The sequence below is a fragment of the Narcine bancroftii genome, chromosome 2 (assembly GCF_036971445.1).
Source record: "Narcine bancroftii isolate sNarBan1 chromosome 2, sNarBan1.hap1, whole genome shotgun sequence".
In the NCBI taxonomy this organism is placed as follows: Eukaryota; Metazoa; Chordata; class Chondrichthyes; order Torpediniformes; family Narcinidae; genus Narcine; species Narcine bancroftii.
In genome coordinates, this window is record NC_091470.1 from 108,973,440 (window position 1) to 109,000,129 (window position 26,690).

At 46.3% G+C, this 26,690-nt stretch overlaps 1 protein-coding gene across 4 annotated transcripts in view; it reads right to left on the reverse strand.

The window, feature by feature from the left end:
- Positions 1-1,466: 1,466 nt before the first annotated feature.
- The window catches only part of LOC138754133 (solute carrier family 23 member 2-like), a 78,554-nt gene continuing 53,330 nt past the window's right edge, over positions 1,467-26,690 (reverse strand). For all 4 annotated transcript variants that reach the window (XM_069917989.1, XM_069917987.1, XM_069917988.1 and 1 more), the window contains 8 exons: positions 24,689-24,809; positions 23,394-23,550; positions 22,024-22,171; positions 17,398-17,503; positions 14,995-15,124; positions 12,737-12,874; positions 11,252-11,347; positions 1,467-7,985 (listed from right to left, as the gene is read on the reverse strand). In XM_069917989.1, the coding sequence (XP_069774090.1) occupies positions 7,756-7,985; positions 11,252-11,347; positions 12,737-12,874; positions 14,995-15,124; positions 17,398-17,503; positions 22,024-22,171; positions 23,394-23,550; positions 24,689-24,809 (1,126 nt within the window). In that variant the 3' untranslated portion in view covers positions 1,467-7,755. The remainder of the gene's footprint in view (positions 7,986-11,251; positions 11,348-12,736; positions 12,875-14,994; positions 15,125-17,397; positions 17,504-22,023; positions 22,172-23,393; positions 23,551-24,688; positions 24,810-26,690) is intronic.

A 26,690-nucleotide genomic window follows, 5' to 3' on the forward strand; every position in this document is an offset into this window, starting at 1 on the left:
TACAGACAGTGCTGGCTGGGTGAGGAGTCCAGACCAACAAAATGTGTTAATTGGATAGGATAAGGGGAGAGGTGAGAATTGATTATGTATGGAAGACAGAGAGAAGAGACAGAGCTGGGGGAAGAAGTGAGGGGCAGAATTTTAAACAAAAGAGAAGTCGATATTAATGGCATCTGGCTGGAGGGTGCCCAGTCAGAAGATGAGGTGCTGTTCCTCCAATTTGCGGGTTGTCTCAGTCTGCCAGTGCACAGGACCAATGACAGATATGTCAGCAAGGGTATGGGGCGGGGAATTGAAATGGGTGGCTACTGGGAGATCCACGCTATTACGGCGGGCAGAGTGATCAACAAAGTGATCTTCCAGTCTGTGGCCGGTCCCTCCGAAGTAGAGCAGACCAGAATGGGAGCACCAGGTGCAGTGGATGATCCCTGTGGATTCACAAGTGAGATTATGTGTATGGGGGAGAAGGAAGGGAAATATGGTTGAGTGTAAAAATACATCAGTCATGATTCGAATGGTAGAGGAGGTTTTATGGGCCAAATGGCCTGATTCTGCTCCTAATTCCAGTTCTGGTCCAATTCCTATATGGGTATTAGAAACAGTTTCTGTTCTTTTATATATTTCAACCTGATCTTAGTCTGCTCTGCACTTCCCAACACATCTCTGTGGCACTGGTGCAGGTGGCCTCAAGACGAGGGTAGCAGTAGCCAAGCCCACCTTATTGAGACACTATGCTTTTGATTCAATCCAATTTCTTGCTGGGCTTATTCAGAGCCAGGCAGATGCTAATCACATTTTTTCATAGAGTTTGAAAGCCGGATTTTATCTGCCTTTCGAGCGGTGTGTGAAAGAATCGCAAGATTTGTGGGGGTGGTGGGAATCTAGACTTACCAGTCATCGATCCATCTAGTCTCTGCAGTGGAGTACATTTGACTCAGGGAGCTGGCTTTATTTAGTTCTGTGTGAAGAAGCAAGTGGCTTCCAGAGACGGGTCGTTTACACGACCTTTCAGCATAAAACGGGCTTTTGAGAGGAACTACCGGAGTCTCAACATGGACAAAGCAAAGGAGATGAATCATGGACTTCAGGAGGACTGGGAACAACCAGCCTCCACTACGCAACAACAACTCTGTAGTGGAGAGCGCCAAGTTCCTTGGAGATCACTCAACTCGTGACCTACCGTGGACACGCAAGGGCTGTAACTCCCTGCTACTGGAAAGTGTAGAGGAAGAAAGTTGGTGTATGTTTACAGCAGACACAGGTTTGTAGCGACTTGAGAAAAGGGCAGGGAAGTGGACTTGAGGAATATTCGGATCAGTCAGTGAATGACGGAGCAATCTTGAGGGGCTGAGTGGGGCCTGCAACCACCCTCATCTCTCCAAACGGTGCCCAGAAATGGATAAAACTGGCAGTTTGCCAATGAGAGCAGGGAAAGATGGAAAATAAAATGTGTGGAGAGCAAGTCGTTCCATTGCTAAGTTTACACCAGATTTATTATTTTTTTAATCATAGAAGCAACTTGGAATGAGATTTACAGATATAGTTACAAACAGCCTGTGAAATTCTTGCAAAGGTATCACAGGAATTTAAATAGATTTGACACATATTCATGATGCAATGTTAGAAAAATACACAAACTTTATCTGCATTTCTATGTGCTAATATTGCACAGAGTTACGAGACAAACACGAGTTACCTTGTTAACAGACAGGCAGCAACAGAACAATTTCTAATCACCCTTCCAGCTTTTAAGCCCAAGGTGCATCTAAGCCAACTCGGACAGAAACGAAACACTGTAAAGTTGGTGCCTGAAACTGATTGCCCATCAACTCCCTGTCAAGAGAGGCACAACTGCTTAGAACACCCAAGTCTTCCAGCTGACCTACCACTGATATAATTAACAAGGTGGTGGGGGGGGGGGTTCTTTTTAGTACAGGATGCTTTCAACTTTATCTCTTTGTTCCCAACCTCTTATCTTGGGGGAATACTTGGCCACCGTAACAGAGAAGGATGGGAGTGGTGAGTGGAGCAATTGAAAAGACAGCTGTCCACAAACAGGCCAAGAACTCGGGTTGGTTCCCAGCTTTTGTTTCCAATGACTTTCAGTAGGGCTGCTGCCACAAGAACCAAGGACAGATCATGATGCCCACACATCACCTCGTGACCCAAACTCAACCCATCTGCCGCACAGTTGGGCCAATCGCAACAGATGAAGGAATGGCCACAAAAACAAAAACATTCATCATTCACCAGAAAACCTTTGGGGAAGGTGGGGGGGGGGGAAATTCCACCCCCCATCCCCCCCAGGGCGTTGTCCTCGGCTTGGAAAATCAGATACTGGAGAAACTCAGCAGGTCACGCAGCACCCAGAGGAAGAAAAAGGCAGTCAAAGTATCGGGCCAGAGCCCTTCTTCGGGAATCTCACACTGGATGCTGGGTGTCCTGTTGAGTTACCTTTGGGTACTGGCCTCGGCTGAGGCGAGCGTTGTTGGTGCAACTGTGATCGCACACGAGGAGGAAGGCCATTGCTCAGACCTGGGTCCAAATTTAGCATTAGAGCCTTGCCAATGCATTTAACTGTCAAACAGAACAGTGTTGTTTCGCAAGTCTGATGCAGCTGCAACACATACTGTCAGCCACTCATTAAAAGGCCCCCATCAGGCTAAACAACCACCCTCAGAGGAGATTAATTTATCCTTTGTTATGTCCTCAAAGGTGTCAGTTAGGATCTACATAATACTGCAGGTGCAGGCTGGAAAAGGCAACACAGGCAGGGAACAACGATGTACAGCGCTTTGTTGAGAACCTGTTATGAAACTTTAATATCATAGATCTGATAGAGACCCATGGCCAACAACAGTAAAACCTCTGTTATCTGAAATGGTAATCTCAAACAACCAGCAAAAGAAAATTGTGGAAAAAGATGTAAAAAAAAAACAGGTTTAAAATTGGCCCATCTTGTCATTAGTTTGTCAATCACATAATCTCAAACAACTGGAAAATCCAATTATCCAACATCTACCAATTCTCGGATACCAGAGGTTTAACGGTATATTACTATACATCTGACCTTGCCCCATGGAAAAATATAACACCTGTTTTCCAGAATTCAAGCAACCGGCAGCCTCAAGCAACCGGCAAAGAAATAATCACGGAAAATAAATAGGTTAAAAAATACAGGTTTAAAATTGGCACACCTAAATGTTAGTTCACCAATCACGGAATCTCAAGCAATCGGAAAAATCACTTATTTGGCATCTACCAATCTGCATAGGTGGCGGATACCAGGGGTTTTAGTGTATATTACTGACAGTGCCCCATGGCCAACTATAATGTTGCAGAAGTAAAACATGAAGGTCTGTAGACACTGGTTGAAGTAAATGCACAAAGCTGGAGAAACTCAGCAAGTCAAATAGTGTGCTCAAGCCCGAATCTTTGGTTATGTATCCTTCTCTTTGAACACTTTGACCTGCCGAGTTTCTCCAGGATCGAGTTTTTACTATAATGTGATAGATCTGACAGTCCCATGGCCCACTTTAATGTAGATCTGACAGTGGCCACCCCCGGCTCACTTTTGCTACAGGCTCAAGCTCAGGTGGGGAACAGCAACCACCTTCACTTCCAGTGTAACATCCTCAGCTCGTACCAACCACACTGAGACTGGAGGAATAAATGCCCACCCCAATAACTCCAACTCCTATTTCCCCTAGCAGCATGTTATCATTTAGAACTGAAAAATAGTAACCCACAGATATATGCATATATTTATTGATATATATTATTTACACACTTGAGGAATGAAAACGTGGATTAACTATGTGAAGCAAGTTTATCAGCCTGTAACTGATCTGAATATCCAGTCAGCCCAGCCTTGAAAGACCTATCTGAACCAGCGACTGATCTTTGGGAATTCATCCCCTATGCATCATTGGAATTAGATTTTAAATTTAGACGTACACCGCAGTAACAGGCACTTTTGGCCCTCGAGCCAGTGTTGTCCAATTAAACCCTATTGACCGAGAACCCCAGTATGTTTTGAAGGGTGGGAGGAAAATGGAGCACCCAGAGGAAACCCACGTGGACACGGGGAGGATTGTCAAAGTTCCTTACAGACAGCACTGGATTCTAACCTCGGTCGCTGGCACTGTAACAGTGTCCTGCTAACTGCTACACCAACCGCGCCCCCCCAAGTGATTACTGACCCATTCACTTGTAAGTGGGTCACTAGTCAACCCATGCAACCTCTGCAATGTCAAAATCCCCAACTCAATCCGTTATGAGGGTACCCTGCATTGACCAACAGAAGATCATTGCAACTGCACAATGGCGAGAAAGGTGTTATGAAGCTTTCCCTTTTGACAATATTTTTGAGACTGGTTAGCTTTTCGAGCTGCCAACTGCATGGGGATCCTCTTGCCAGAGTTCTTCCATTGCAGAAGGCACCTCACTTTGCTGGGGTTGGGTGGGGGCCGGGTGGAATGGAGATGGGGCCCACTGGAGGCATCTTGACTTGCCCTTGTGCTGGGTCCAAATGAGTAATCAACAACCACCAGCCCACAGGGCCAAGCAGGCTCAGTAATACTTTGAAATGCTTGCTGAAAGCATTTAAAATCGGTGGCAAGTGGCTAAGAATCTCCAAAATACATCTGGGTAAGAAACACTAGTGTTGGACACCTCAGAGCACCCCCACATTGTATCTAGCTTGGACATGAGTGTGCTGAGCATAACCAAGTCCATCATGGGTAGTCTGAGGTAAAGCACCTACATCTTTGCACAGAAGCTTCTTTGTACGTGCATATCTCTCCCGCTCAACTTGGGCTACTTGCAGAAAAAAGTTTGCACGGAGAAGTCCTCTCCAAATAGCTCCACCCATTGGCAGGCTTTGGCCCCAATCTCCAAATCTCTTCACCAACAAGGCGAGGGGGACCCGACAGGAAGAAGTCGGGGGTGGGGTGGGGATGTGGTGCAGAGATCGTTTGAAGATTTTTCGTCAACCAGCTGATCAAAGTGCTAGCCAACTGGGGTGCTGATGTACAAGCAAGGCTCTGGTTAACAAGATGAGAAAGCACAAGTGGAGAATAGGCATGGCTATTTAACTGTGGCTCCCAATCCAATAATCAACTTCTGGAGGCTTGCCAATGTCCCAATAGTCCTCCAGAAGCATTTAGTTCAGTGGTTCTCAAGCCTTTTCTTCCCACACACATCCCACTTTAAGTAATCCCTATGCCATCAGTGCTCTGTGATTAGTAAGGGATTGCCTAAGGTGGGATGTGAGTGGGAAGGGAAGGTTGAGAACCAATTGTTTTGTTTGAGAAAAATTGTCAATGGCCCATTTCCTTTGGAGTAATGAAACCGTCAATTAGGGACTATTAAAACAGTGGTTTTCAAACATTTTCTTTCCACCCACATTCCACCTTAAGCAATCCCTTACTAATCACAGAGCACCGATGGCATAGGAATACTGAAAGTGGGAAGTGAGTGGAAAGATAAAGGTTGAGAACCACTCATTTAGTTAGTAAGTGACTGAACATAGAAAGCAAGAGAAGACCATTTGTCCTCCAGCCTGTTCCACCACTAAGATTGCACTGACGCATTCTTAGCTCAAATACCCCCATACACTTCGACTCCAATGCAATGTCTGTCAATCAATTTAAACCAGCAGTTTCTAATGCAGAGCACGGGAAGGAAGTCGAATGTTCAGGAGATGGAGCGGAGCGCTGAAGGTGAGCATTTTCAAAGATGCGAGGGGCCACAAGAAGCAAATGGACTGTGGTCAGTACAGCCATAAAGTCTCAGTTCTCACGGGTCCCTGTGCAGGAAAGGCGGCAGAGCACAGAAGAAAGCAGTGGGAGGGTTGGGAAGTGTTTGTGTTCCGAGGAAAAGGCAAGACAGGCTTCGTCAGAAGTAAAACACAAAAAGTCTGCAAACACTGTGGTTGACAAAACACAGTGCTGGAGAAACTCAGCAGGCCAAAGGGTGTCCTTTATACAGCAAAGATAAAGATGCATAACCAACGTTTCGGGCTTGAGCCCTTCATTAGGGTATCGTATCTACTTTGTTGAAGGGCTCAAGCCCGTAAAATTGTTATGCATCTTTATCTTTGCTGTATAAAGCACACTGAATTTCTCAAGCATTATGTTTTCACAAATTTAGTCAGGCTGGGGCTATAACTGATCAAGGAGAATAACATTTAACAGACAGCAAAGAAAACAAATGGATTCTGATCCAGGTATGAAGTCAAACACATGGATTATAAGACAGGTCCCAGGGAATAATCCAATTCAAAAATGGTTAAAAATAAAACCCCTGTAGATACGGTAAATCTACATCAACAGAAAGTGCTGGAGATCAGACGGCACTTTGCTCAGAAGCCAAGGCTGCATGCTCAAAGGTGGGATGACGTGGGAGAGTGGAGAGAGCAGAAGGAATGTCTGTGACCAGGAACACCCAGCCACATGTGTCCAATCAGCTGAGAAGTCTGCTCTGCTGGAGTTCACATTGAAGGGAATTATTTCAGATATCCAGCCCCTCCCAGCTCATTTAGACTGGCCAACACATCAAAAGCCCCATTCACACTGCCGGTTCTGTGTGGGTTAACCAGCTAATTTAGCGGGTCCATTCCCGGTGATCGTGCAGTGTGACACATCCCAACCTGGCAGGGCGAGTTAAATTCAACCGGGCTGTGGTGGGGGCAAGTGTCAGAGCCTGGCCGAGTTAACTCGTTCATCGCCCTCTGGAGGTGTGAAAGCACGTCCTACTCTCGCATCATCATTGCTGGAGGTGGGCCCCCCTTAAAAATGCTGGGCTGCCGATTAATCAGGTAAATCATGGGGCAGCGGGAAAGGTCCCCGAGGTGCAGCAGACCCGGTAAATTTTCACACTTCCTGGGAGTGTTGGTGGTGTGAAAGGGGCTTAAGATTCTCCATTTTAATTCCCTCCAATGTTCCTAAACTCAACAGTTCCAGCAGAGTTTTCTGGTTTACACTCATTGGATCCTCCTCACACTACCCCACCCCCCCAACCATCAGCTGACACCCATCACATTGTCTCTGTCATTCAGTTTCTACGCCACCTAGCGAATTTGCAACCACTCACTCCGCTCTCACTGTCCATCACTCCCTAAAACCCTTCCCCAAGTTTATGGATCCTGAAACAACTCCTTTACGTCACTCTGAAGATGCTGGCTGACCTGCAGAGCATCTCCTGCTTTGGGGTGGAGGGGTGTGGACAGCCAGGTAAAGTTTTAGGTGGACCGAAGGAAATCGATGGGCCGAACAGGTGGCAGTCACCCTTGAGCACGTTACTCATGCTGCTTTTCCAAACCCACCACGCATCATGCCCCTCTCGATTATACTCCCCCACTCTCTGGTCAACAGAAGGATGGGGGGGGGGGGGGGGGAGGTCATACATATTATCCAAAACGTTACTCATCTACAGGGCTTTTCTTCTCCCACATTTTTGGCAGCAGACAACAATAACTCCGATGAAGAGCAAACTGGTGATGACTCCTGACGGAGGTATCAAACTGACAACACTGGTGCTCCCATCCTGACCCGAACTTCAAAAAGGTCCCTCGATTCCATTTGATGTGTGCGCTTGTGTGTGTGTGTCGTTGACGAGCTGGAGAGGGAGCGGCGGGTGGGGAGGAGAGTGTGCGTGGCACCCACACCAGCGCCCTCTCTTGGATGGGAAACACATACACAATGGACGGGAAGAGGTCCTATAGCTACAGACGATCACGAGGCTCCCTGGACGCTATACCGTCGACTCCGGGTCCACGTTCCGCCTCCGACAGCTTTCCTTCTCCCTGCACCGGTCCCACAAGAACCCAGAGAATGTTGGGCAGATGGGCAGGTAGCTGAACAGTTTGTATCGCTTGAGGTACTTCATTCCAAAGGGCAAATTGTAGGTCTCCCTGCTCTCCAACGACTTGGCACTACCGACTCCAATCTTCCATTTGCGAAGACCCCTCTCTTCACTGGTTCCTACAGCAAGAAAAAAAAGGGGTACAGGTCAACTGGAAGAAATTGCACCTTGGGCATCTCAAAATTTTTGGAATGAATTTGTCTCTTCGCAGTTTTAATATTTAAAAAAATTTAGACATGCAGTTTGGTAACTGGCACTTCCAGCCAACATCCCGTGTTATTTTTAAATTTAGACAGGCAGTAATAGACCATTTTGGTAAACCATTTTGGCCCACAAGTCCATGACACCCAATTTACACCTCATTAAGCTACACCCCCCCGGTACATTCTGAACAGAGGGAGGAAACCGGAGCTCTTGGGGAAAACCCATATAGGCACAGGGGGAGAATGTATAAACTCCTTACAGACGGCATGGGATTCAAACCCCGGTCCCCATCGCTGGTGCTGTAAAGGCATTGTGCCGACCACTACGCCAACCAGGCCGCGGGAGTATGTCAACAGGTCAGACAGGAAACTGTTCCAAACAAAGGATAATCCACGTGCTTACTCCCGGAAAGTCCTTTCTCCATGTCAATCGAAGTTAGCCCACCCACAGGTGAAGGCACACCTTGCGATTGGCTCCCTTGAACACCTTGCCTCGTTTGGGCATACCCAGGCCGACCCCTCCAGCTGGCTGCAGTGTGGAGCAGTTCTGGCTCCAGGTTGTGAGCCAGGCCTGCGTTGGAAAGGCTATGGTAAGGTGTGCCAGAACAGGGTGGGGAACCGTAGCTGGTGCATGCCCATGTGGGACTGTTGCAATTTATCCTTCATTGGAACCTGGCAACACATTTGCAATCGATTGTGGTACCACAAGTGTCTATGACCAAGGGGTGGTTGGAATCGTTTTATACTACAGGTGCTCCCCGACTTATGATGTTTAAAAGTCACGATGGCTCGGATCTGTACTTTCGCTTTCAAAATCTGATCTGTTCCCGCGCTTGCAATATGTGGCACGCTACTCTCTCGCAAATGCTGGCAGCGTCGCGCAAGAGTAGCATACAGTATACCCTCTCGTAATGCTGACTCAACCAGTATCTGTAGCGGTCACGCAAACGAGTGCAGTGCATTCTCCGAGCTGCTCTCGAGCGTCATCAGAAGAGAGTGAAATTGACGACCCTGTCGGTTTAACATCCTCACCATCCACCAATTAATTTGAGTTCAATTCTTCGTGCCCAATGTGCTATCAGCTGTGCATGTTCATGGTGTTTTTTTCTCCAGTAGCTGGAATAAAATTTAATTATAAGGAATGGTAGGTGCAGGATTCTTTTTTGACTTACAATTGTTTCGATTTGCCAGAACACAACCCCATCATCAGTTGAGGAGCACCTGTATTATGTGGGTGTTGTGGGCTGGAGTGTCTCTTGGCCGTTTAGTTGCATCCTCTGCATGTAAACTGTGTGGAATCTGTGTGTGAGTGAGTGATTTCCCTCCCAGGCCTTAATATTCATCTCCAGCAAGCTGAGCTCAAGCCCAATCTCAGGTGTACTGGGTGTGGAGTTTTGCATGCCAGCTCTGGTCTCCTCTCATGCCCCAAAGACATACCAGCCAGTTGATTAGCTGGCTGCTGTAGATTGCAGACAGGTGTCAGGAGAAACAGGGCAGAGTTGATGGGCACACGAGAGAGGCAAAAATGAAATAATAGGGGAAAGGGGTTGCTGGCAGAGACAATGGGCTGAATAGCCTGCTTTTACATCACATGGTCATATGAACATATAAAACAATCTTCTCAACTGACAGACCCCCCCCTCCACAAACATTACTGAGATTTTGGGTGAGGGGTGGCAAGATTGGCATGGTGGTTAGCGCAATGCTGTTGCAGCGCTAGCAATCGGGACCAGAGTTCGAATCTGGCGCTGTCTGTAAAGAGTTTGTACGTTCTCCCCTTGCCTGCGTGGGTTTTCTCAGGATGCTCTGGTTCCCGCCCACCCTTCAAAATGTACCGGGGGGTTGTAGGCCAATTGGATGGAACGGGCTCGTGGGCCAAAAGAGTCTGTATGTCTAAATTTAAATTTTTTTTAAAAATTAGTTTAATTTTACTCAGTTCCTTCCAACACATTGGCACCATTTGACACCACTGAGGAAATCAACTTCCAGGGGAAAAGCAGGCAGCCAGACATGGAAGGTGCCTGTGGTCTGATGGACTTGATAAACACAGCTCATTTACTATCGAGAGAGAGAGCGAGTGTGTGTGAGAGAGAGAGCGAGAGAATGAATCCCTGGATCTTGGGCCCTGCAAGAGGCTGAGGGGTGATCTTACAGAGTGTTTATAAAATCATGAGGGGCATAGATAAGGGAAATATTCGAGTCTGGAGGGCACTGGTTTGTGAGAAAGGAGGTTGGCACAGTTAGCACGATGCTGTTACAGCACCAGCACACCCCAGGTTTGAAACAACGCACTGTCTGTAAGGAGTTTGTACGTTCTCCCTGTTTCTGCGTGGGTTTCCTCTGGGTGCTCCGCTTTCCTCCCACTGGCATGTTAACTGGTAGATTGGTGGTTAATTACTGGGATAAAGTGCCAGTGTTTGTCAAACAGAGGGTTGTAGGTCACTTGGGCAGCTCAGGCTCATAGGTCAGAAGGCCCTGTCACCATGCTGTATGTCTAATTTAAAAAAAAAAATAAAATTACAGCAGCAGCGACCCAAGTTCAAATCCAGAACTGTCTGTAAGGAGTTTGTACATTTTCTCCATGTCTGCGTAGGCTTCCTCCCACGCTTCAAACCATACTGGGGCCATAGGCCAATTTGGGCTTGTTACCTGAATCTAAATTTAAATTTGAAAGGGGTCTGCAGTCACTCTTTTCAACACAGGGTGGGTGTATGGAATGAACTGCTTGGGAAAGCAGTCGAAGCAGTGATGACTGTAACTTAAAGGCCTTTGGACAGGGAAGGTTTGGAGGGATGCGAGGACAAGTTGGGCGAAGACCGCTTTTGTGCTGGAGAACTGTGTGGAGGGAGGTCTGGAGTGATGGAAGTCAGGGAGTTGGAATGAGAGGGTGAAGATCGGAAGCTTAAAAGAGGCCAGCAGCAATGATGGGGAGCTTCGCAACATGATCGTGACTGTAATTGGGGATTGGAGATGCAGGCAGTATTCATTCCGACCCTCATTTTTGCTCATCCTATTCCTCGCTTGGTCAACCATTTGTGAAACAGAGGCCTTGGTCAATGAGTCACGCCATTCTTGTGCCGATTAGGTCTACAACTGGCCAAGAGAAAATGGGGCAGGAGAAAGATCCGGTTATGTGCGAGGTCTGCGACACGAGCTTCACTGAATGGGCGGCCAGAACCCACCTGGGATGGTGTTATCCAGGATAAAAGCCACGCAGCCGCCCACGAACATGGCGGTGGTCAGCAAGACGTTCAACACTTGGTCAATCTCTGCGATGCCTGAGGAGAGAGGCCAAAATATACATCAGTGCTTTGGTAGAGGAGATGTGGGGAGAGATGGAGAGGGGGTGGGGGAGTGGGAGAAGGGGAGAGGGGATGGGAGAGAAGGGGGTGCTGAGAGGCAAGGGGGGGGGGGAAGGAAGAATGATGGACAGCACAGTCAGAAACGAGGCAGGATAATAGTTCTGCACAGACTAGAAGGGCTGAAGGGTCTGCTTCTGTGCTGTGAATTCTATGGCACTATGGGTGCATGAGCAGAGTTGAGGGAAGGTTTATAGGACCACATCAGGGAGGCGACAGAATGAGGAAAGAGCAAGGTTACTGGCCACAGGGTGAGTGGGATATTGTGAAGATCAGTGCAGAACTTGAAAATGCAGGCCTTTGACAGAGTAGAATGGAATGGCCTTTGACAGAGTAGAATGGAATTATTTGTTCAAAGTATTGCAAAAATTCAGTTTACCGGAGAAGTATATTAATTGGATTAAAGCATTATATAAGGGACCATGAGCGAAAGTGACAGTAAATGGACATGTATCAAAGCAATTTAATTTAAGCAGGTCAACACGACAGGGATGCCCACTATCACCTTTATTGTTTGCGTTAGCTATAGAACCACTAGCAGAATTGATAAGAACAGAAAATAATATAAAAGGGATAAAAATAAAAGACAAGGAGTATAAAATCAGTTTATTTGCGGATGATGTTATAGTATACTTAACAGAACCAGAACTATCAATAAAAGAATTATATAAGAAATTGAAGGAATATGGAGAAGTGTCGGGTTACAAGATCAACGGAAATAAAAGTGAAGCAATGCCTATGAATGATGCGGATTTCTCAAAATTTAAGAAAGAATCACCATTTAGATGGCAAATGCAAGCAATAAGATACCTAGGTGTACAAATAAACAAAAATCTCGGCCAACTATATAAACTCAATTATTATCCACTAATGAAAAAATTACAGGATGATTTAGAGCATTGGAAAGATTTACCATTAACACTAATAGGAAGGATAAACTGTATTAAAATGAACATTTTTCCAAGGATATTATACCTATTTCAGGCATTGCCAATACAACTGACAGAGAAATTCTTCAAGGAGTTAAAGAAAATAATAAGGAAATTTTTATGGAAAGGGGGGAAACCGAGGATAGCACTAGATAAATTAACAGAATGGTATAAACAAGGAGGCTTACAACTGCTAAACTTTAAAGATTATTATAGAGCCGAAAATGCTGACTAAGGGAGAAAAAAAAGAACTGTTCTTGGTTTTGTAGCAGCCCAGGGGTCATTCAGCCAAAGCGGTTGCGCCAAATATACTGACCACGGGAGTCATTGGGGACTTCAGTTCTTGTAGACAACACTGTGAAATGCCAGGCACACCTACCTGTTACAAGGGGATTCTGCTTCAGGTAGCTGGGCAACATGAGACCAAAGAAGATGGAGAATCCAAGGACAAAGAGATTGCGAGAGGAATTGAGGTCAACAAATTGAAGGTTGGACAATCCCACCGCTGTAATCATCCCTGCAGGCAAAGAGGCACATTTAGTGGAAAGCGTCTTCACTGGAAAATATCCATTCATCTCCCATTATCTCCTTTCACACTTCCTAACCAGTAAATTGGCTGTTCAACCAATCATTTAAAGAAGCTGTTTACACTGGAGCACAGTTATCCGAGTTCTCGGCGTCCTTTCATGCTCACATCCCAGAGGAGAGGAGCGCCTATCCTCACTAACTGGTCCCAGGATACCCCACCCCCATCCCTTTCACACAGGGCTAACAGGCACGCAGGCGTCAGATCGCCCCAGGGATGATACACTCAACTCTGGCAGTCAATATGACATCCGTGTGCCGATTTGCGAGTGTTCACACTGGCACGTTAACTGGTAGATTGGTGGTTAATTACTGGGATAAAGTGCCAGTGTTTGTCAAACTTTTTGTCCCCAGTGGGATCCCACAAATGGGACTGCTTTTCGTCGGACTTTTTAACGGATCTCTGACCAGCAAAAGACATCGCTCTTGAACCATCTTACAAACAGTACTTTTCTCTATACGCTGCACTATTTGATTTACTGTGTATGTTGGCTTACAAGACGGTATTTGGATCTTAAAAATGCCACCCCAAAACCAGGGATCGTCTTACACGCCAAGTATAAAATCTGAACCTTAACAGCAAAGTCTCAGTGCCCCCTCCCCCGCGGGGTCCTTCCGCCCAGTCTGACAGCTGTCAGCTTTGTACAGGCTTTAAACGGCCTGTTAAAGGAGCTGACAAGGGTTTATTTTAAAATAAGCTGATAAAATCTAAACCTTTATTGCTTTTAAAATATTGTGACAGCATCACTCCACTGGTCAGTGAGATGGTTGGTAAAGGACTATTGGGGCAGTAAGACTTGGGGAAGTCTTATATTGAAAGTATAAATTCAGCGGGGGTGGGGGAAGAGACATCTTATGGTATTTTAACACAATTCCCTGTACTTTGATATTAGTACGCTATTAGTTGACCTGCCTGGATTGAGCCCAAAATGAAGCAGTTTCCTGGTACATGACAATAAACTCGATTCAATCGCAAAATGGAAACTGAGAAGCATCTGCGTAAAGTTAAAGAGATCTCTAACTTGAGACGTTTAGTCTGAAAATTCTGAAAGACGCAAAGGCTGCAGAGAGGCTTGGATAGATGAGGAGACTGGGAAAGGTGGTGGCAGACGAAATGCGATGTTGGAAAGTGCACGGCCATGCACTTTGGTAGAACAGATGGGCAGAGTATTATTTGGAAGGGGAGGAAATTCAGAGTTCCGACATGCAAAGGCACTCCGAGCAGAATACCCAAAAGGTTAGCTTCCAGGTTGAGTCGGTGGGGAAGAAGGTGAATGCGATGTTTCCGTTCATTTCTAGTGGGATAGAGCATTGTTGAGACTTCACTCGGAGCATGTTGTGCAGTTGCGGGCACCTTATTTGAGAAAAGACATGGTGGTGTTGGAGGGGGTTCAGAGAAGATTTACTGGAATGATACCAGGGTTAGCATATGAGGAACAATTGCTGGCTCTTGGATTGTACTCCTTGAGAGTACAGAATGTTGAGGCATGTCGAATTAGATGCTGCAAGGATGTTTCCCATATGCAGAGGATTCTTGGACAAGAGGGCACAACCTCAGTATATTTAAAACAAAGATGCAGACATTTCGTCAGCCAGAGGGCTGAGAGTTTGTGAAAGGCGGTTGTGAATGCGAGGTCATTGGGTGTATTTAAAAGGCAGAGGCCGATTAGTCAGGGCATCAAGGGTTACGAGGAGTGGGAGGATAGGATACTTGATGGGCCAATGGGCCTACCTGCTCCTGTGTCTTGTGGTTCTTTCTCCACAGAAGATATGCACCTAATTCAGGATATGGACCTAATTCAGTCAAATGGGACGAGACCGGATTGCTACCTTGGGACACCCGGAAGAACTTGTTGACTCTGTGTCGCAACCTGGTCATCCTGAGAATCATCGCTACTGGATTCGAAGGGCAGAGCCTCAGCTGAATATTGCCCCCCTGGAAACCCTATGCATTAACCTTGCATCATCCGAGCTTTACCCTCCCCCTCCATTACCCCATTTAGCAGCTGCTCCAGATGTGCAGCAATACCGATGGAGGAAACAGCAACGTACCAAACAAAGTGCAGAAGAGTGCTCCGAGGACTGGGTCTGGGAGCGAGGCAAAGAGCGCACTGAATTTTCCGACGGTTCCAAGTAGAAGCATCATCGCAGCCCCGTACTGTATGACCCTCCTGCTCCCAACCTATGACACCAGAAGGGGTTAATGATCAGGCATGGTTTGAAACAAAACCAACCAGCAAGGATAATTGAGAGGAACTGCAAGAGGCATCCATAAGTCAACAAAGAACAGGCTTGTTACAAAGAGCAATTCCAGGCTTGTGACACTGCAGAGAAGTGTGCTGACCAGCTGCATCATGGTCTGGTATGGGAATACCAAAACCCCTGAGCGTAAAGGATCAGAGGTGGAGAGGGTGAGCAAATTTAAGTTCTTGCAAGTCACTATCTCGGAGGATCTTTCCTGGACCCAACACACCAATGGCATCGTGAAGAAAGCACGTCAGCATCGCTACTTCCTCAGGAGTTTGCAGAAGTTTGGTGTAACATTGGAAACCCTGGCAAAGGTCTACAGAGGTGTGATGGGAAGTGTGCTGACCGGATGCATCTTGGTCTGGTATGGGGGACATCAACACCCCTCATCCTAAAGCCCTGCAAAAGGTAGTGAACACAGCCCAGGACATCACAGGCATTGATCCCCACCAACAAGAACATCTACGGGGAATGCAGCCGTCGAGAGCAGCAGCAATTATCAAAGATCCACACCACTCAGCACACGCTCTGTTCTCGCTGCTGCCATCAGGAAAGAGGTATCGGTGCCATAAGACTCACCCCATCAGGTTCAGGAAAAGCTGCTCCCCTTCCACCATCAGAATCCTCAACAACAAACTCAGTCAGGGACTCATTTAAGGGCTCTTACTTGTGCAGTTTGTTTACATTTCTTTATTTGTGTTAGAGTACGTTGAGTAGTTTTTTTTTACACTACAAATAAGTGGTAATTTTGCCTCATCAGCAGGAAAAAGAATCTCAGGGTTGTATGTGTTGTTGATGATGTACTCTGACAATAAATCTGAATTTAATCTGTTATTATTGAATCGGTAGAACGCTGGTACTTCAGATGATTTAGTGTGGGTTCACTATACTTTGACCAGGTTGAATCTGCCTCGGATCTAACTGAGGGAAATGCAACCTCACCTCCAGGACAAAACCCAAGAATTAAAAAAATTGCAAAAGAGGACAAATTTCCAAACTGAAAACATTCCCGAACAGGATGTCTAATTGCTCAGATCAAACTGCGATTGGAAACTCCAAGAGAAATTCAAAGCTGCAGAGGCTGGAATCTTGAGCAGACAGTGAGCTGATGGAGGTACTCAGAGGGCCAGACAGCATCCATGATTAGAAGGTCAGTCAACGTTTCCCACATTGAGATAAAAGGTTTCAATGAACCTGATGACTCCCCCCACCCCCACCACCCCCACCCCCCGGGAAGTGTGTGATCTGCTGAGTTCTTCCAGCAATTCAGTGATCGCCACTTATGGTTCACTTCGTTCTCGACAAACAGCAGACCACGTCCACGGTGACATGGATGAAGGAAACACCCACAGCAGGTTCCTGCAGCGTTCATGCAATTAGGGTGCTGGGGTTGGGAGGTGTGCTTCACTGGCCAATCCATGTGGTATGGGAGTGCTGAATGCCAAGTGAAATACTCAACCACCTGTTCATAAACCATTATCTAAAGGTGAGCCTCAAGATTCTTTTATTGTCATGTAATAAAACAGAAAATATAATATTACGTGAAATCCACGGTCACTTGGTGATTCGGGGTGGGAGGTGACTCTCTTTGGCCTCTCTTTCTCTGACTGTAAGAGGCACTCCTGGCAATTTCTGCCGATGGCAAATCTGCCTTATGGCAGATGGAAGCAAATTCCGTGTAATATTGCACTGTTTTTATTATGACAAAAAAGGACTCTTGAATTTCCTTTAGTCTACGGTAAGGCAGACAAATATGTTTTTTTTAAAAATAGAACTTGCGTGACTTTTCCGTTTTAATGCGTCTCCCTACCTTTCAGGAGTGGCCGTTCACAAAGGAACAACCAAAACTCCAAATATCTGTATCGCACCGCCTGTTTAGACTGAATACCCTATATATTAGCATGTTGTTCATGGATTGCCTGGAGTTCAGCTGAGATTGCAGTTGACCTGTGGAAAATGTCGAGGGGTCCAGAAGGTAAAATTTCGTAACAGTAATTCCTGTTACGATCTTTTTACACAGACTGCACTCTGGCAAATTGGGAATAATTTCCCGGAATGCAGTGACTGTGTTTAAAAAAAAACACAAAAGATTTACCATCAGCAGAAATCGGAGGAAAAACAATGGACAACAGGGCGAGCCAGTAGCCGCAAATTGGGAGGAAGATGGCAGCTTTATTTGGGGAGGGCCTCAGGCAGTTGTGGTCTTACCTTTGTAATTCCCAGCACGCCAATGTTTGGGCTGGAGGATGTGGACCCATTTCCAGTGCCAAACAACCCGTCCAGTACACAGGACAAGCCTTCAATCATGATGCCCCTTCAAACAGAGAAATGTCAAAGTTAGGGAGCATTCCCTTGGGTACTACAGGAAAGATGTCAATAAGATTGAAAGAGTGCAAAAAAGATTCATGAGGATGTTGCCTGGACTTCAGGAACGGAGTTACATGGCAAGCTTAAACTGGCTAGGACTTTATTCCCTGGAGTGTAGAAGAATGAGGGAAGATTTGATAGAAGTATCCAAAATTATGAGGGGTATAGACAGAGTAAATGCAAGTAGGTTGTCAGGTGAGATACTAAATAGACAAGATGGGTTAAGGGCGAAAAAGGAATAGTTTAGGGAGAAACTTCTTCACTCAGAAGTTGGGTGGTATGGTTAGCACAATGCTGTTACTGTGAGCGGGACAGGGGTTTGTATTTTGTGCTGTCTGTAAGGAGTTTGAACGTTCTCCCCGTGTCTGAGTGGGTTTCCTTTGAGGGCTCCGGATTCCTCCCACCTTCCATAATGTACTGGGGGATGTAGGTCAATTGGGTGGCATGGGCCAGGAGGGGCTGTTACTGCACTGGAGGATGCAAATTGAATCCAAATTGAATTTTAAAAAAGAGCATTGGGTGTGTGGAACGAGCAGCCACGTGAAGTGGGGAATATGGGCTCAACTTTGGATAGGTTTGTGGATGGGAGGGGTATGGACTGCATGCAGGTCAGCGGGACAAGGCAGAATATTCAGCACAGACTAGAAGGGCCTGTTTTTCTGTTTTCTGTGCTGTAATGTTCAATGGTTCTACTGCTGAGAAATAAATCATTCGACGGGGAATTTGGCAATGCTAGGCATCACAGATTAAATTTATCATCGTATTGAGCTGTACTGGGAAATCAGGGGTGTGGATCACCAGGTAACTGGAAACAGCGGACCAAATCTTATTTCAGCCCCAGTCAAGTAACCCAGGAGAGTGTCACCGACTGGTAAGCATGCCTTGCCTTTATTTTAAGCTGCATCAGATTCTAAACAGGAAGCATTTGCAACATCTCTCTCAGAGCAGTTAGCATGAAGAGGATGCTGACCAAAGACGTGCTGCGTTTGTTCAGGCCTTCGGCAAGACTGCTGAGGTTTCGGTCTCCTGCTGCTTGTGTGAAGGATGGTCACTTGACTTGATTATTTGGGAGGGGGAGGGTGCAGGGGGAAGGGAGGGTTTGCCTTGCATTGAGCCAACTGGGCCCAATTTCTCTGGAGTTTAAAAGAACGAGATTCAATCTGATGGAGCCCTGGGGCCATGTCGACCAACACAACTGGACACAAGATTCCGGGGGGAATGTCGACAGCGTTTTTCCCACCCAGCCACTGCAATCTCAAACTTAGAGGGCTTGGCCTCAGGATAAAGGGTCACTCAGTGAAGAGCAAGGTGAAAAAGAAGCACTTCTCTGAGGGACGTTGACTGACGTTTTGAAATTCTCTACCCTGGGAGATGATGATGCTGAATCATTGAACAAAATTATTATTATGTTCAGGCCAAATTGCCCGTCGAATTATTTCTTTCTCAGCAGTAGATCTCTTGGTGACAGAGAAGATCAAGAATTATCAGGATTTTGGTAAGAAAGTGGCCCATGACTGACTCTTTATTTGTTGTTTATTTCTCTTAATCCAGGCCGCTCAGAGTTCTCAATTTCCATGGGGTCTGCACTGACAGACACAGGGCGGGCCACGGTTTAGGGTGGAACAGCCAAGAACCAACTCTGCTGCAGGATCCGCACAAGCCTGCTCAATAGAAGCATTCAGCTGTGCGGCAGTTCCTGGGGGTGACCAATCCGATGCAGGGGCTGGGGCGGGGGGGTGGGACGATGATGGGCAAACTGCTTCTGTGTCATTGGAAGGGATCTATGCTCGAGACAAAAACTATTTCAGCACCAAACTCGCATCTTTCACTCAAGAACAGGCTTCCTATTTGCTATTTCCTCCCAGTGAATATGGATAGACACAAACACATGCACACACCTCATTTGTGAGCACCAGCTTGACATACAGACACACACACAGTACATACATGTGGCAAATGTAATGCACATGCCGCATGCAGCGTACACACAGGCATGCCCATGCACATACACAAGTGCTCACACACAAGCAAACCCAACACACATGCACACACTCAGGCACGCCCATACATACATACGTATACACGCACACGGGCATACCCATGCACTCACGAACACACAGGTGCCCACATTCAGATACACACACACATACGCAGGCACGCCCTCTCACACACATAGGTACACCCACACACAGGCGCGTGCAGACAAACACACTCAAGGACATTCCAGCCACAAGCTGCCCATTTGCCCACCTCCGTCCCTCAGAATCCAACTGCATTCTGCCAACTCCCTATGGCACGCATACACACGCACACCCCCCCCCCCCACCCTGTACAAAGGCCATACTTCACCGTGAACGACGGGCGAACCAGAAGGGCTTTTTAGAATGATCTGGTCATTTCAGTGCCACCATTACTAATTCTCAGGTTTATTCCCAATTATTTATTTAGTTATCCAGCTGCCATGTTAAGATTTAACTCACATCTGTGGTCTAACAGTCCAGTGACTAACTACCTACTAGCCCTGACTAACTACTTACTACACTCCCATACTCAACTCTGTGGCAATTAATACACAAACGTGCTGGAGAAACTCAGCAGGACCTGCAGCGTCCGAAGAAATCACCAACATTGTGGGCTGAACCCTTTATTCTCCAGCACTTTTGGGCATTGACTGCACCCTCAGCGTCTGCAGATTTTCTTGTTTCATTCTGTTGTAACTAAGATAGAGTATTGAGGACTTGGGACACTATGGTGAAGTTGTACGAGACACTGGTGAGGCCAAATTTGGAGTATTGTGTGCAGTTTTGGTCACCGAACTACAGGAAAGAGATCAATAAGACAAGAATAAGTGCAGAGAGGATTTACAAGTATGGATGTTGCTGGGTCTTGAGGAACTAAGTTGCATAAAAACGTTGAACAGGTTAGTAGTTTATTTCCTGGAATGTCAGAGAATACGAGCAGATTTGATCGAGGTATACAAAATTGAATTAATGCAAGTAAATGCCAACAGGTTTTTTCCACTGAGGTTCGTTGAGACAACAACTAGAGAACATGAGTTAAGAGTGAAATGTTTAAATCAGTGGTTTTCAAACTTTTTCTTTCCACTCACATATCACCTTAAATATTCCCTATGCCATCAGTGCTCTGTGATTAGTAAGGGATTGCTCAAGGTGGATGTGAGTGGAAAGAAAAAAATTGAAAACCACTGTTTTAATCATCCCTAATTGACTCGTTATGTGCACGGTTTCATAACCCCCAAAGGAAATGGGTCAATGACCATTTTTCTCCAGCGAAATATTTCAGTAATAATTGGGTCTAGAGCAGTGATTCTCAACCTTCCCTTCCCACTCACATCCCACCTTAAGCAATCTCTTACTAATTACTGAGCATTTATGGCACAGGGATTACTTAAGGTGGGATGTGAGTGGAAAGAAAAAGGTTGAGAAATACTAGTTTGAAGGTAACATTAGGGGGAACTTCTTCACACAGAGAGTGGTGGGAATGTGGAACGAGCTGCCAGATGAAGTGGTCAATGAGGGCTCCAATTTTTTTTTTTGTTGTTAACCATTTACGGATTGACATTTAATAAAAAAATTTGGACAGGCACACGGATGGGAGGGGTATGGAGGGACATAGTCTGGGCGCAGGTTAGTGGGGTGAGACGGAATAATAGTTTGGAACAAACTAGATGGGCAGAAGGACCTATTTCTATGCTGAAGGGCTCTATGATTCAGAGATGCATGGAAGAACATTGGTCCTGACCTACTTTGTCCCACACCCTGTGATCGAGGACAGTGCTTCTGGCATTCCTGATCAAATGACAACACATTCTCACAGCGGTTGACCCTGCTTCCTGCGGATCTCTCAAGCCTTATCTGCAGGATGAAGTCCATGGCAACCAAGGTACAAATGAGTGAGCCGAGAACACTGTGTGCTTGTTAACAGGAATGGAGACCCAGAGCTGCTGTTGTCCAAGGTCATCGTTACCAAGGGCAACGCCTCCCATTGAATACGTGTCCAAACATGCCCACTTGGAGCTCAAGAGAAGCAGAAAGAGACTAGTTGGGCGCACACGTACAGACTAGCAAGTGGGTGGCACGCAGTGCAGAGGTGGGGACGGGAGGGAAAGGGAATGTCAAAGGGGTTAGAAGGGGAGGACATAAGACAACAGAATGAAAAAACAGAAAATGGTGGCACGGGGGAAGAGGGCAGACACGCATGCATGGGAGCAATAGAGAAAGGGGAAAAGAAAGAGGAAAATGAAGGGCAGGGATAGAGAAAGCAGAACATTGAATTATACCAGGAAAAATTGTAACTATGAAATTAGCCCCATACACACATACGTTTTCACACAATACATACACAACACACATGCACAAGTACATATGAACATGCACAAGTGCACACATGCACACACATGAGCGCAAGCACACGCAAGCAAACACGCTCCCTGATGTGCCTAGATACCTGTTGATTGCATGAACTGGTGGGGGAGGGGCACAGGACAGCCTGGCACAGGCGTAGTAATCACCGATGGACTCGATAATACTGGCAACCACTGCACTCAGCATCCCGATCACACCAGCTGCGGACACGGTGGGCAGTCCCCACTGACCTGCGAGGAACAGAAAAAAGAGTCAGCCCTGCTCAAGAATCAATGCTAAAGTGAACAGCGGGATGACAAAAAAATGTGGCTGAATGGCAGATAGCGGAAATTAATATATTTTAATAATTAAGCTAAGAGTCGATGGGCAGGTTCATTAATCAGGGAAAACACTTAAACCAGGAATATATCCCAATTTTTAAAACCGATAAATCACGTCCGATGTTAAATAGGAAAGTCTGCAGACGCTGTGATTGATTGCCGTAAAACAACAGGTCACGCAGAGCCTTTAAGAAGCAAAGGATACAGTTTGGGGCCTTCAACACGAAGGATATCAGGCCCAAATGTTGCTAAAATCCCTTTGCTTCCTGTGGACGCCGCGTGACCTGCTGAGTTTCCCGGCAGTTTTGAGCATTGGTCTATGATTATGGCCAGTGTGTTTCAGCTCAGGCACTTGCTTTGGTTTGGAATAAATGCCTAAACCTGCAGCTTGTTGATTGTTTGGGTTTGCAGAGTCAGAGATTGGGTGGGCTGACAGCGAGGCGCGGGAGCAGCCAAGAGGGATCTGGAGTCTTCCAGAAGTCTCGGTGAATGATTCACCCAGTGCCCATATTAGTGCAATGTAGTGAAGTCTGTCGACTGTGATTGAAGTAAAAACACACAGTAAATGCTGGAGGAACTTAGCTGGACTCACAGTGCCCATAGGAGGTAAAGGTTTGAGGCCTGAGCCCTTCTTCAAGGAAAGGACAGGAAGGCTTCAGAATAAAGACTGAAGACTGGAAGGGGGAGGAGCCCAGACCAACAAAAGGTGTTAATTGGATATGATGAGAGGAACTGTGAGAATGGATTTTGGCTCTGTGAAAGGAAACAGAGGGAAAAGGGAAGAGAGAGGGACAGGCAGCTGGGAGGAAGAAGATGGGGGGGGAGGGGGGTTGTAACGGAAACTGGAGTTGATACAGGTGCTTCCCTACATACGATGGTCCGTCTTACGATTCTTCAACGTCATGATGGTTTATTGATGGGAGGGTGCTCCCTCAACTTTTAAAATAATGATACCTGTTGGGGCATCCTGGCGTTGTGGGAAGGCCTATGCAAATTAAGATCTCCATTTCGCCTATCAGCAGCGAGGAATGGAGATAAATCAGCTCTGAATAGCAGGGGGTGATAATGGGCTCCTGGCAGCCCCCCCCCCCCGCCACCCGTGAGTGGGAGGATGCAGAGAGTCCACACTTACAGGGGTAAGGAACTTTGAACCACGGCGCCACAGAGAGGACTCCTTTCCTTGCATCGGTGCGAGCATAGTAGCCATACTGGCCGCTGTCTGGTGGAAAGACATCCGTCACAGTAAAAATGAAGCATAGAAGCCACGACACCAGGATGGCCAAAATAATCTGCAGGAGACAAATTAGATGTTGGACTGCCATTTCTGTTGTTGCATGTACTGATACTGCGGAAAGCTGCATTTAGCGTGCTAGCCAGACAGGTTAACCCACACTTAAATAAAACATCAAAGTCGGCAAATGATATGATTGTAATTAAAACACACAGAAATGCTGGAGGAACTCAGTTGGTCTTGCAACAACCATAGGAGGTAAAGATGCATAGTTAAAGTCCAAAATTCCAGACTGCTCAGTGGCAGTGATCAGGGCTTGAATATAAATTTAAATTTTGTAAGTTAAGTGAATTAACATAATTATGGACTGCAATTTTTAGTTTTCAAATTTCTTTACATTTTGCATTTTTTCAAAACTCTGTATTCTTATTGCATGTGTATTAGTCAGGCAACGTAAGAGTGAGTCTCAGGCAACCGGAAAATTTGCATATCTGGCATTGGCAATCTCAATAGATGCCAGATTCCAGGGATTTTACTGTAAAAAGTAGCTCTCTGCCTGTAGGGCCCTTTGGGCTATCTCAGTGGCTTTCAAACTCTTTCTTTCCGCTCACATTCCACCTTAAGCAATCCCTTTGCCATAGGTGCTCTGTGATTAGTAAGGGATTGCTTAAGGCGGGATGTGGGTAGAAAGAAAAGGTTTGAAAACCACTGTTTTAATGGTCCCTCAATGACTCGTTATGTGCACGGTTTCATAACTCCAAAGGAAATGGGCCAATGACAATTTTTCTCAGTAACAATTGGGTCCAGAGCAGTGATTCTCAACCTTCCTTTCCCACTCACATCCCACATAGGGATTACTTAAGGTGGGATGTGAGTGGAAAGAAAAAGGTTGAGAACCATTGGGTTACCTCATGCAAAGTGCAATAGAAACTCAAGTCTCCCCTTGAACAACAAGTTTTCATAGTTTCCTTTTCTGAAGGCAGTAAATCACAAACCGAGGAGCAGGTCGGGGGGGAGTGAGCGGGCGAAGGGGGGGGAGTGAGCGGGTGAAGGGGAGAGTGAGTGAGCGGGTGAAAGGGGAGAGTGAGTGAACGGGTGAAAGGGGGGGTAGTGAGCGGGTGAAGGGGGGGGGAGTGTGCTGTAGATCCTGGACATCACATCCCTTGGTGCTGGCCCCAAGGAGAACAGCAACTTACCGGGAACATTTTGAAGAGCTGCAACTTGTACGCCGTCCATCCCTTTTTGTATTGGTAAATCGGAAGAGGCAGCTTCACATTCCGTGCATATTGGGAGAAAAACAACACCAAGAATATCGTCCTGAAAAAAAACAATGTGGTAATTTCAGAGGGATGGCATTGCTGGGCTGAATGGCCCTTTCCCTGTTCAAAACTGGGTCTTCAAAACTAGTATGACCTGTCCACTCCAACAATGATGACGAGAGCTAGGAGCAGGAGGTGGTTGATCGGTCCATCAAGTCAGCTCCACTGTTCTATCATAGGCTGATCCATTCTCCCACTCAGGCCCACTCAATGGCTTTCTCCCTGTAACCCTCGATGCCTCTGTCAATCTCTGCCTTAAATACACCTCGCTCCCACAGCCACCTGTGGCAACACGTTCTGGACTCTCGACCTTCTGACTAAAGAAATTTTCTCACACCTGTTTTTAATTTACACTGAAGTTGTGCCCTCTTCTCTAAGAATCCCCCACCATGGGAAACATCCTTGCCTTCCTTATTCCTACTGCCACAACACAGGGTACTCTTGTCCCAGTCTAGGACATTCGACTTGCATTCCCCAATTCTGTTTCAGATGCTGGTCCCTCAAGTGTCCTGAACAAACCCCCAATAAAAAACACCATTTTCCCCAGCAGTCACCACAACCTGATCATTTTTCATGCTGGCCCCCTCAGCCCAATTATGCTTCCCTTGGGCCTTTGGCATCGGATCTGTCAGGAAAAGATTATGGTTGGCGTAGCAGTTGACTCGACACTATTCAGGGCCGCAGTGCTGCTGAAGCTCACCAGGGGGCCGCTCCAGGAACCTCAAGGGTCCGCTCCGGGCACCTCCTTGTTTTTGGGGAGCTCTGGCACCTAAAAATTTAGCACTGCACCCCTGACGCTATCACAGTGCCAGCGATCCACTGCTGCTTGTAAAGGGTTTGTACGTTCTCCCTGTGATCAGTGTGGGTTTCCTCTGGATCCTCCAGTTTCCTCCCACCCGTACAGGGTTGTGAGGTTAATTGGGTGGCACGGTTTTCATGGCCCAGAAATGACTGTGCTGTGTCATTAATATTAAACTCTATCCAAGTGTTAGAGGACATCAGGACAAAAACTCAAGAATTAAACAAAAACCTGGACATCAGCGAGATTGTGCAAAGACATCCAGGTAACCTGGATGTCTCAGGCCATCCGTGATCCAAGGAAAACTTAAACGATTTCAAAGATCTCTCTCTTCATTCAGTCCCTTCATTCTAATTTAGCTATTATCAATACGCCCTCCAACATGGATATCAGTTGGCCAGTCACCACCTAGAGTTTGAGATCAAGCCAAAATAAATATGATTGGACACCGACTCAACAAAACAACCTTTAAGGCTAGAGATCAGAGACAGGCCTGGTGCGGTTTGTGCAATGCTATTACAGCACCAGTGAACGGTGTTCAAATCTTTTGCTATCTGTAAGGAATTTGAATGTTCTCCCCATGTCTCCGTGGGTTTTGCCCGGATTTTCCAGCTTCCCTCCCGTCCTCCAAAGCGAACCGCGGTTGGAGGTTAATTGGGCAGCATGGGTTTGTGGGCTGGAATCACGCTGTATGTCTAAATTTAAGCAGCGAAGTTAGGAGTTACTCCTACCCGCAGAATGGGTGGAGGCTCAGAACTTTCTTCCGCCAAAGATTGTTGCTCCTTCAATCGTTCATTTTAGATCCGATTTTTGTGTTTTTATTAATTGGAGGTTTCAGTGAAGTGGGAAATTGCAGGTTTAGGTATCAGCTGTGACCTGACAAAAAGGTGAACAGGCTGGGGATTCTGAACCATGTCAAGGAAACAATTGAAAAAAATAATCTTTCTTTATTCAAGCTTTTAATCAACCAGCGGTTGGGGAAAGGTCAAAATATATTCATGAACTCCGAGATATTTTTCGTGACTAAAAAGGGTGCTTTGTAAATTCAAGCTATTATTATTGCTACATTCAAGTTCCCTT